Source organism: Schistocerca serialis, chromosome 3, assembly GCF_023864345.2.
Source record: "Schistocerca serialis cubense isolate TAMUIC-IGC-003099 chromosome 3, iqSchSeri2.2, whole genome shotgun sequence".
NCBI lineage: Eukaryota > Metazoa > Arthropoda > Insecta > Orthoptera > Acrididae > Schistocerca > Schistocerca serialis.
In genome coordinates, this window is record NC_064640.1 from 436173310 (window position 1) to 436185437 (window position 12128).

The 12128-nt window shown below is 38.1% G+C and overlaps 1 protein-coding gene across 1 annotated transcript in view; it reads right to left on the reverse strand.

Annotated features, from left to right (window-relative positions):
* Positions 1 to 651: 651 nt before the first annotated feature.
* LOC126470909 (Golgi-associated plant pathogenesis-related protein 1-like) overlaps positions 652 to 12128 on the reverse strand; it is a 140755-nt gene continuing 129278 nt past the window's right edge. The window contains exon 6 of the mRNA XM_050098939.1: positions 652 to 661. Within this exon, the coding sequence (XP_049954896.1) occupies positions 652 to 661 (10 nt within the window). The remainder of the gene's footprint in view (positions 662 to 12128) is intronic.

Genomic DNA, 12128 nt, shown 5'->3' on the forward strand with positions numbered 1-12128 from the left:
CAGTGTATTTCTATCGCTGCTCGTTTAGTTTTTATTGCCGCTTCAAATATACCGGTCATTTTTGAAACACCCTGTATCATGTATCAGCAAACGTATGTGTATCTAGAACAGAACAACGTGTTAAGTACTTCACAGTTTGGTTGCAGCAAGAAAAAATCAGCTGTGTATGCCGTAGCGCTCTTAGTGAGGGACATTTTATTAATGTTTAGGACTATGCTCACACAAAGGTAACCTTCTCCGATCTGAGTAAGGCCCTCGACTGTAAAATCCACTCCGCTTTCCTCTCTAAAAGTGAGTACTATGGATTTGTGGTGTAAGTTTAAAACTAATCAAATTATTCCTCAATAAAAGCAAGCAGGTGGTGAGTTCAGGAAGTCAGTTACCAGACACACTTAACGTTCCACACGGGGTGCCACAGGAATCTAAATTAGGGCCTCTTCCATTCTTTGTACAAATAAATGACTTAAGGGAAAACACTAATGTAGAGACGTACATGTACATAGATGATAAAACTTTCTGTCTGTAAGCCACGCCCCCGTATTTGAAGACCTTGTCAGCAGTATGTATTCGCTGAAAGTGAGTGCAGTATTATGGTTTAATTCAAATGGTTTACTATTAAAAGTAAAAAAGACCTAGAATACGTGGTTTAGTCTATCGAAGCCTGAAAAAATAGAAACAAAAAAATACAAATTTTTAAGCAATATGGGTGACAACAACTAACGTGGAACTTCCATGTTCAACACATAACAGTTAGGTTATCAAAAGTAATACATTTGATGAAGATTGTCACATCGGGACATGAAAGGACAAAGTATTTTCTGCGGAGACATACAGCAGGGTGGAGGAATCCGCCCTGATAATACACAGCCCTCTCATTATCCTAGCTTGTGATGAGAGTCGTATGAGATTTGTACATGATACCGATCCAAAATATGACTGACTCTCCTTCATATAATGAACTCATGTAACTGCATACCTGAGACAGCATTACTACGCGACTGCTTCCAGACTCTTTTACGGCGGTCGTATGGCGTCAGAAAAACCTTGCGCTCTCAGAATAGGGAGTCTGACGCTATTAATCAAGATTCAGCCCGTCTTCTTCGCATCCCTAGATGTAATAGACGCCAAGAGGCGAAATTAACCATGTTAAAACGGTTCCGCGAAGTCTGATGGACACAACCCTCCCACTTGCCTTCAAACAGGCAGTGTTAAGTTCTGTTACATTTTCCTAGGCGTATCTGCGAGATATAATTTCGGTATAGTGGTCATCATGTGTGGTTCTTGACCGTTAGCGACCGTTACAAGACAGATTTTCTATATTTTGTGTCTCATGACAACGACTGAATTTTCTAGTGACATCGCTATGGTGTAGGCTAATTCGCCGGATAGTTTACCGTGCTGACACAACGATGTAAATGTTAAATTATGCTTTGAGACATGTTGACAGACTGAACAGTGTATTGAAACCACACTGTACCATCCATTATCGGAGACACAGTGTACTCTACTGAACTGCGTTGAAAATACAGGTTTATTACACAGGTAGATTTTCTGAAGAAAAAAAAGAACTGAGAAAAGAGGTTTGTAATAAAAGAAAGACAATAATGAAAGTCGTGAGGGTGGTATGAACTCTTTTGAGGACTTTATATCAAACAAGGACACCAATGAGCCAAAACATGTGAATAGCGTGTAGTTCCACTTTTCAAACACAGCACAACAGAGATTCTGCTTGGCATAGATTAAAAGTCCTTGACAGGATTCCAGAAGTACATGGCACCAGATGTCTATGCACGGGTCAAGCAATTCCCACAAATTACGGTATGGTGGTTCACGGGCACACAGCTCGCGCCTGATGTGTGTTCCAATGGGTTCAGATCAGGCACATTTGCTGGCCAAGACATCAGTGTGAGTTTCCTGTAATGTCTCTCAAACCACTGGAGCGTAATACTGACCGTGCAACAGGGGAAGTTATCCTGCTCGAAGATGTCATCGCCATAGGGGATGACTTCAAGCATGAAGTGATGGAGGTGGTCCACAATAATGTTCATGTACTTCACTGCTGTCACGATGCCTTCGATTACCACCACAGGGGGCTTGGAAGCCCGACTCACTGTACCTCATAGCATAGTTCTGCTCTCTCCGGCTTGCATCTGTGGCGTGTAAGGACCCAGTCATTGACCTGCTGTAACAAGAAACGTGATTCATTCGACAGGTGATACGTTTCTATTGATCCATTGTGAAAACTCGGTGATGCTGTGCCCACTGCAATCATATTTGACGATGTCGTTGAGTCAACACAGGAACTTGTAGGGGTGGTGTGATGTGGAGCTCAATGTGTGCTGAACGGTGTGCTCCGAAACATTTGTGCCTGTACCAGCATTGTACTCTATCGTCAGATCTGCCACAGATGACTGCCTATCCTGGAGCACACAGGAGAGTGGTGGGTGGGGGTGGGAGGGGGGGGGGGGGAAGGTCCTCCGACCTCTGGATTTTGTGATAAAACGCAATTGTCCAATACCATACTGCCTACTCGTTATTTCACCATTCTTCAGCCACTTTGCGTAGGTGCTTACGACAGTAGTACGCCACCAGGTAACCAGTTTCACCGTTTCAAAGATTCTCTTTTCAAGCCGCAGCGGCACAAAAATATGCTCTTTCTCAAAACCGCTTATGTCATTGGATTTCCGCATTTGTAGCCTGTTTCTTCGCTATAATGACTGACCGTTCGTCTCTCTTCCGTTTACGTTCTTTCCTTGCAACGTCACGTGCCCACAACACCACCAAAAGACATTCAACCTCGTGAGGGCAGTAGTCATAATGTTTTGGTTCATCAGTGCATATGCACCAAAAGGTACAATACGCTCAGAACTTTCCTTTGTAGTTTAGTTCTCAAAGCCTATCATAGAATTGGTCTTCAGCAAAATGTTTTTACATGTTTCTGGGAATCGGAAAACCACTTTGACGACAAACAATACCACGTGTAAGATAGACGTGACTTCTTATATCATAAATTTCTCTTTCAGAGATTGATGCATTATGCTTCACTTCTCTGCAAGAAATAAGAAAAAAATGAGAACATTAAATGAGTATTCAGATGAAAACTTTGTGGAAATGGTGTTTTGAGCCCACATAAACTTTTATCTAACTATTTCTGAAAACCGGAACTAAATTGTAGTTCTACTGTCTTCTCCCCTGAAGTAGGTCACTGGTTTATTCCTCTGTTGATACTTAAATTCTTTATACTGCATTACTAGTTTTTAAAAGACTTAACAGGCTGCTATATATTTAACAAATATTGCTTCTTTTTGTGACAGACTGATAGTAAGATGACTATAAATCAACTGAGATGAACACATAGTTGTTACAGGCTTAGCGATTACAAAATTTCAGTTGAGGAAGGAAGTTGCATATATATTGCTGACATTTGAAAAACTCTGAGAAATTATGTTATTCCAGATATTTTAATAACACCAAATAATGTGTACACTTAACATTCACATGCAAATAATATATTATATAATAATTATATGTTTGTGTCAGAATAAGCAATAGAAAATACAAAATAAGACGATTGATTTTCTCACACATTTTACATCAATATTCACAGTAAAGTATATCACAGAAACATTGTGTACATTCAAGGTAGCATCTTTAGTACTATTGACACCAAGTATCTTCATATTATTAAAGTGAAATGTTAAATACCATACCATTTCACAGAGAATACAATTGATGTTCACAAAAGACAATACATCTAAATACAACAACAATACATGGATATATAGAAATAAGAGGGAGTCTGTCTCTCAGGATAATATGACATCAAATTTTTCACAGCATATTTCATACATGCATGTGATTATGACACAGCAATCATGCAATTATTCTATGAATATTTTTCCTAGTTTTCCTGCTATTCAGCACAAAAAGTTGCCATTCTTATAATACAATAGTAATGATGATATCAACAGCGACAATAATCCATAAAAACTCTGCAAGGGAAACTGAGAACAGCTTCACATGTTGACATGCAGTCTGAATTCAGTTACATATTAAGGAACAGTGAGGAATAGGTCACATCAGTGATTATATATGAAAATTACAGATGCAAGATATGCATGAGATCAGTTATGTACTTAGACTTTATTTTACATGTTGGCATTAAATAGTTGGCAACAAATAAGTCATGTTGATTTTCTAAGAGAATGTAAACAGAATATTAAAATTTGTTATGAGTACATCAACTGGACTAACAGCAGTTAGTCAGAAATAAGGATTAAGATAATAAGGATTAAGATAATAAAAAGTGCATAGTAACAAATAATTGCACTATAATCATACTTGCAGCAAAGGTCTATAAGGAAGAAATAACGTAACAAAGATATTTTGGCAGTCAATGCATATGAATAAACACTAAATTTTTCTCAAAGTCCATCAGCATTAAAAATAATTTCCAGAAAATGGCAATGGCTAGTTAGAAATGCTACCCTACTACTTAAATGAAGAATACTGACTTTGTTTTAGTTGATTGTCTTTATGTGGACTAAAATCCATCAAGTAAAAGAATGAGGAACAAACACTGAATTTTTTACCCTGAGTATAGGCATAGTAATGTTGAGGCCAATATCAGGAACATTTTAATTCATCCATACCATTAAAACTAACTTGAGCTAAAATGCTGCACATGATAGGGCATGGAATTAAAACTGATAATTCAGCTGCATTATTGCTGTACAAAATAAAGTAGCAATTAATCTGAAAGTAATAAATATTTTATAAAATGATTAGCTGGGTTTAGATGTGACTCAGCGTTTAACATGGCGAGAGCGTACTTGAATCTGGCTAGACAGAAATATAATTTCATAAGAAGCTGTTCCAAGGCCAGAATGTGAATAATAAAAGTTACTTTAACACCATTCACACCATAGCATCAGTAAATACAAAATTTCATCTTTGTTGTAGAATGACTCTTGATCATAAATGAGTAGAAATTTTTTCAGACATAACAGTGACATTTCTTGCATTTGTTGACCAATATCAACTTTGTTGTTCACACATGGTGAGCAGATATGACAGTCCAAATGCCTGTTACATTTCAAATATTAATTTTAACACTTACTAAACAAACATTTAGAAATTAAACTGCAAACCGATGTTTCTTACATAAGAACAGCAAAAGCTGCCTTGTGTCAGTGAATTTATTTGTATTCATAGCTAATTTAAAGCTCAATTATATAGAATTCTAACTAAGACTGTCAGGCATACTTGAAAACATTATTATTCCACTCTCATATAGAGGTTTTACATATTTTCAGAGTAACTTGTCTAAATCAATGTATGCATAAGTAGTCTGTATAATGATTTGATGTCTACTAAAAACTACAAAAAAGAATAGGTTTTACATTCAGTACATGGAAAGCAATAATCTTGTATTACATTTCAGTTTACTAGAAATCTGACAACCATGATATTCAATGAAGAATGTCTTCATAGTTGTAAAAGATTACTGCAGTGATCAGTTGTTAAGTTAATTAAATGTGGAAAAAGAGACAAACAAAAGACATAAGCCACCAGATATACTATCTGTAAATTTAAAATGAGTTTCAGTTATTACTGTATTATCTTTCAGTTCACAAAACACAAACTGTTGCACTGTAACACAGTTTAAAATTTTGAACTTTGAATCAAGGTATCAGTATACAGATAAAGGATAGTGATAATGAATATTAGTGAGAAAAATGTGGCTAAAGCACTGCGCTGCCTCAGTGGAAAAATGGTTAAAGAAAGAGTTTTTCTAGAACTCTAAGTGTAGTTTGCACTTATTAATGACTTTATAATATTCAGTACATTGAGCAATTTTCTTGTTCCAATTCCTCAAACAAATTTCCACAATTGTGAAAGCATCTTATTTATTTCTGGAATCATGTTCAAATCAGCTCTTTGATGAAATGGGAAGATAACTCTTACTAACGAATTTAGGTAGTGATGGAAAATGGTTGGGGTTTGCCACTGTCTTTGACTGACCTCTGTGTGAATATATCTGACACATAAGAGTAATATTTAACTGACTCTGATAAATTCTTGCATAAAGTAGTATTCTGCTTGTGTTTTCATAGATAAGTATAAAATAGAAAGTACGTAACACATAGTACTGGCAAATGGCTTGCTATAGGTAAAAGCACTGAGAAACTGCATTGCATTACAGCCCCATGCAATAACCCAAGAAGATAATCTAATGAGGCATGAAATGTAATCAAAGATATTGGCGCCAGAACTGATAATTGTAGATGTTATACTCCCATATCTGCTCTCTTCACTAGCCAAATTTTTCTGATGAAAATTGCATCCATCACTAGTATTCTAACCTGCTAATTATGCTGCAAATACCATCCAATATTGCAAGTTTTGACTCTTGATATATAAAAAGATTACAGTATTGTAGCTCTGGACTGCCAATCAAGTATAGGCCTTAGTGAGCAACATATTAATTGTTCTAAATACAAACTCATTGCCTGCTGTTGCAGAAAAGCCTTCAGTCTCTGTTATACTTCTAGGCCATACCTTCTTGGCATACTAACATTCAGTATATTTTTATGACTTTATTACTTGACATCCAAAAGCTGAATATTTGTATATTGTTTCCTGAAGCTCCATTTAATTCAGTATGAGTGATACTACAGAATATGTGCCATTGTTTACTTATTTAATTTTTGTTTCTCATTCTTGTCTGTCTGTTTTGTTATTAAATTTTACTTCACGTCAGTGTGTCTCATTCGTGGCTGTTCTAGATTACCCTTATTCATCCTTATTTTCAGTATTATGTTTGACTGTTTTACACTTTCACTCAATGTAATTTGGGTGCCTGCCATATATCTCATTCAGTCAACATGGTGCACCTGCTTCTGTGTTGTATTTTCATTGTCATGATCGAATATTTCTTCAGTTACCCCTGATACTTTTCCTGCTTGCAATTATACGCTATTCATAGCTATTGTTATTTATTCACTTACTCCTCATCACTGTGCGTCATCTACCATATGTTTTTCTGGTTACAATGTCTAAAAATATGGAATTCACACTTTCCTCTTCATTCTGTTAATGTTCTGTCTCCTCATACAGTTTCACTTATTTAAAATTTCAGCTTCCATTTCAACATTAGTAGATTATGGTCTGAGTTAATATGTCTCCACAAAGATGTTCTTCATACTTTAGTATCTCTTTCTAGGTGCAATGGAGTATATACAGTAATTACACATTTGACCTGATATATTGAATGTAGTGTTGATTATCTCCAGCAGTTTATTCATGGTATATTCTGAATGACAGAGCCAAAATAAAAATTAGTACCACATTTGTTAATAGTGCATGAAATCAGAGACACATAATAGCACATGCTATTAGAGACACACGAAAACAGAAAAAAAACTGAGGATCCTGTTATAATACTGATGAGTATGAATGATTCAAGAAGATTCACTGAGAAATAGAAGAAGAAAGAATAATTTACTGTTGGTTGTCAAACAACAGTACTGTGCCTTTATTATAAATCAAAGACGATCAGCTGGAAGATAAAGTGTGGATCCCTAGAATAGGAAACAAAGAAAATAAAGGTAACAAAGATGCTGATGTCAGGCAACAAGTAAACTGAATCTGAAAGTGATGATGTATAGATGTAAATAAGACAAAAGAAAGTGTCTCTATAAATAGAAAGAAATGTATCTGCTGATCTATTGAACTGGCACTTGTAATATATTATTGGATGAGTATTTTAAAAAATTAGTCTAATAAATGACAAATCAGTTATTACTGTACAAAAGATATCCATTACTTGAGTTTAGTGGATACGTAAACAATTTCATACAATTGGTAAATCTCAGTGCTATAGAAATGAGTCATTGTAAATAACATAACTTTATTTATGTGCATTTTTTTAACCTAAGAGTGAAGCTAATTACAAAGCAATAGATCTGATACAGCCAGATATAATTCCAGTCTCAATTCTGTCTTTGTTGCTATGGCCAACAAATAAACAGAAATCTTCACTTTTGTTTTAATGAAAGGATGACTGTCTGCATCATGCAGAGTTTATGTCAGTTGTATAATTCCTCTAATTAGTATATACAATCAGCACATGTGCAAGCAGTTAGCATAATATTATTTAACCATATAAAAATATGTCTACACTTACAAATATTAACTGAATAAAAAGCAATTACATGTAATATACAGCTGTTTACAATAGACTTAGGGCTTCTACCTATTGTACATGTATCCACATAATGAGATAAAAAGAAAAAGTGCATAGAAAAAATAGATGACTAATATATGTGATATCTTATTAGCCGTTCAAAGAGTTAAATATATTTCAGCTAGCAATATTCCAACCCATTTGTGTCTTAGTTACACTTTACAATTTAGTTTTCTGACAGATTCTCACACAGTAATATTGAAGCTGCCCTCTGTATTGTGAAATGTGTGAGCATATACAAGAATCGTTGTGAGGAGTGTAGGCAAAATAAAAAAAATATAGATCATCAATAAGCCCTGTTCCAACCTAATACTAACGTTTAACATCAGTGCACCTATTGATCATGAGCAAAACCTGTATCCTTGAAGCACAAATTAACTGTTCAGGTCCCTATAGTCAATTTCTGTTGCTGTTTTTATCAGCTGCTAGCTTAAAATGTAAATTATGTCGTCTTTTTTTAAGAGTAGTTGTCTGTAAGTTTATGAACGGTTTTCCACTTAACAAAATGTATCGAAAATACTGAAAATTTATAATACCTCAGTAGTTAATGTAATTAGGTACTGTAAGCACCTGAAACACTTTTTCTCCAATGTCATCAGCGCTCATACCTGAAAATAAGTCGTAGATGTGAAATATACTGTTTGAAGCTCATGCACATGTCTATCTATACATATATGTCTATACAAAGAGGTCAGTTATGCAATTTCTGCATTCACTTCAGCAAAGATTATCACTTAGTTCATTCACAGTAGCTTGTATATGTGTCAAGAAACAATTGTCACAAATATGAGTCTGGTCTTAGCAGAAACACTCATTTTATAGTATTGTTTCAATACACACACAATGCTGTAGCAGCCATTGCAACTGCATAATGCCCATAGATTTCATCTGACTGCACACCACCTGCAAAAAAAGGCAGTTAATTAGATAAGAGAGATGTCTTATGAGAACACAAAAACGTGGACACACAATGGTGCAGCACTCTAGCACTACATACATTTACAGGATTAGTAAGGTAAGGTATTTTCTGGGTAGCTCACAAAATAATAAATGAAAGGAATATTTACTTGGAACATTCTTGCTGCAGAGTTATGTAAATAGTTTATTTGGTTGTTTTCCAGAGAGTTGCAGTAACGAGTTATAATTTTTTAAATAGAACATAATTTTTTCCTGTCATGTAACTGATTTATTTAAACCAACTATGTACAAATTAATTTACTTCAATTCTTTATCAATTTTAGATAATGAGCTGGAGGCCTTCAAAGTTTTAGGTGTGGATTCAAAATGCTGTATAAAACTGCCTGTGTTCATATGGATGTCCTGGTGGCAGAACATTAATCTAAGTGAAGTGTTTAAACTAGTGTTCATTTTCCTGAATGCACAACCATATGCGCAGTCTAAACGACCTGTGGACGAGACGCAAAGTTAATTGCGTCATGGAGCGACAATCTTCCTCACTACGCTGTTTGAGGTCACGTTAGGTTAGAATTTTATTTTTACACTTTCGTATAGAAGGCAGATCTAATACCACCAATAAACTGTATTCGTTCTACAGTGGATACTAACGTGGGATAAACGTTGAATACATATCCAACGAGTATACTGACATGTTGTTGATGCTCAGTGAATGGCGACATGATGCCGATGAAGCAGCACATAGCAAATGTGAAATAGCATGGTCGAAAAGCATCACCAACCACTGCGTTCTTTCGCGCTGAAAAACATCTTCGACAAGCAAACAGTTTGAAAAAGCTTGGCGGCAATAGACGAAGACCAGAAAGAGGCGAAAATATGGAAGAGTTTGATACCAGTGACTGCTTTTCATAAGCTGACATACGGATCACCTAAAACAGCCTCACAGCTGTGTAGCGAATAATGCATGGTCACAAGTTTCACATGTGTAAGCTGTCACTGTCGCAGGAGCTGGATGGAAAAAAAAAATCAGTCAGAGAGTTATTTTCTCCTAATTAGTTGTGAAACGCATTAAAAAGTATTATATTCTCTGATGACTCCATGTTAACAAATTATGGTGCAGCAAACCGCCATATTATACATCAGTGAGACAAAGTACATCATGTCGATGGGTATATCATGTCAATCATCAAAGGAGGTCGCATATTTATGTGTGGTGTTCAGTTCTTGGAAATGAAATCATCGAGCCACACTCCAACATGTGACATGTATATAGCTCCTGTTTTCGACCGTTAAGGTGTTATCTGTGAAACTGCCAGTCTAGACATTAATGGCTGTATGTGGATGCACTACAATCATCATCTTCTGGCAAAGATGATGACTGTGACACTCATCGCAATGTCTCAAAATTTCAACGCAGCCATCTGGATGGAAGCATTGAAGAAGTATCAGATAAAGCTGCTAGAACTGTTTTAAATATAAAGAAAAGCATTCCTTGGAAATCATACCTGTGTTTTCACTAATCATGCCAATATTCTGTTGAAGAGGTAAAAGACTCCTACATAAAACTGCATATACATAGATTAAATCACATACCACTGCAAGATGGAGAATTGATGCAAAATCACACTCCTGGAAATTGAAATAAGAACACCGTGAATTCATTGTCCCAGGAAGGGGAAACTTTATTGACACATTCCTGGGGTCAGATACATCACATGATCACACTGACAGAACCACAGGCACATAGACACAGGCAACAGAGCATGCACAATGTCGGCACTAGTACAGTGTATATCCACCTTTCGCAGCAATGCAGGCTGCTATTCTCCCATGGAGACGATCGTAGAGATGCTGGATGTAGTCCTGTGGAACGGCTTGCCACGCCATTTCCACCTGGCGCCTCAGTTGGACCAGCGTTCGTGCTGGACGTGCAGACCGCGTGAGACGACGCTTCATCCAGTCCCAAACATGCTCAATGGGGGACAGATCCGGAGATCTTGCTGGCCAGGGTAGTTGACTTACACCTTCTAGAGCACGTTGGGTGGCACGGGATACATGCGGACGTGCATTGTCCTGTTGGAACAGCAAGTTCCCTTGCCGGTCTAGGAATGGTAGAACGATGGGTTCGATGACGGTTTGGATGTACCGTGCACTATTCAGTGTCCCCTCGACGATCACCAGTGGTGTACGGCCAGTGTAGGAGATCGCTCCCCACACCATGATGCCGGGTGTTGGCCCTGTGTGCCTCGGTCGTATGCAGTCCTGATTGTGGCGCTCACCTGCACGACGCCAAACACGCATTCGACCATCATTGGCACCAAGGCAGAAGCGACTCTCATCGCTGAAGACGACACGTCTCCATTCGTCCCTCCATTCACGCCTGTCGCGACACCACTGGAGGCGGGCTGCACGATGTTGGGGTGTGAGCGGAAGACGGCCTAAGGGTGTGCGGGACCGTAGCCCAGCTTCATGGAGACGGTTGCGAATGGTCCTCTCCGATACCCCAGGAGCAACAGTGTCCCTAATTTGCTGGGAAGTGGCGGTGCGGTCCCCTACGGCACTGCGTAGGATCCTACGGTCTTGGCGTGCATCCGTGCGTCGCTGCGGTCCGGTCCCAGGTCGACGGGCACGTGCACCTTCCGCCGACCACTGGCGACAACATCGATGTACTGTGGAGACCTCACGCCCCACGTGTTGAGCAATTCGGCGGTACGTCCACCCGGCCTCCCGCATGCCCACTATACGCCCTCGCTCAAAGTCCGTCAACTGCACATACGGTTCACGTCCACGCTGTCGCGGCATGCTACCAGTGTTAAAGACTGCGATGGAGCTCCGTATGCCACGGCAAACTGGCTGACACTGACGGCGGCGGTGCACAAATGCTGCGCAGCTAGCGCCATTCGACGGCCAACACCGCGGTTCCTGGTGTGTCCGCTGTGCCATGCGTGTGATCATTGCTTGTACA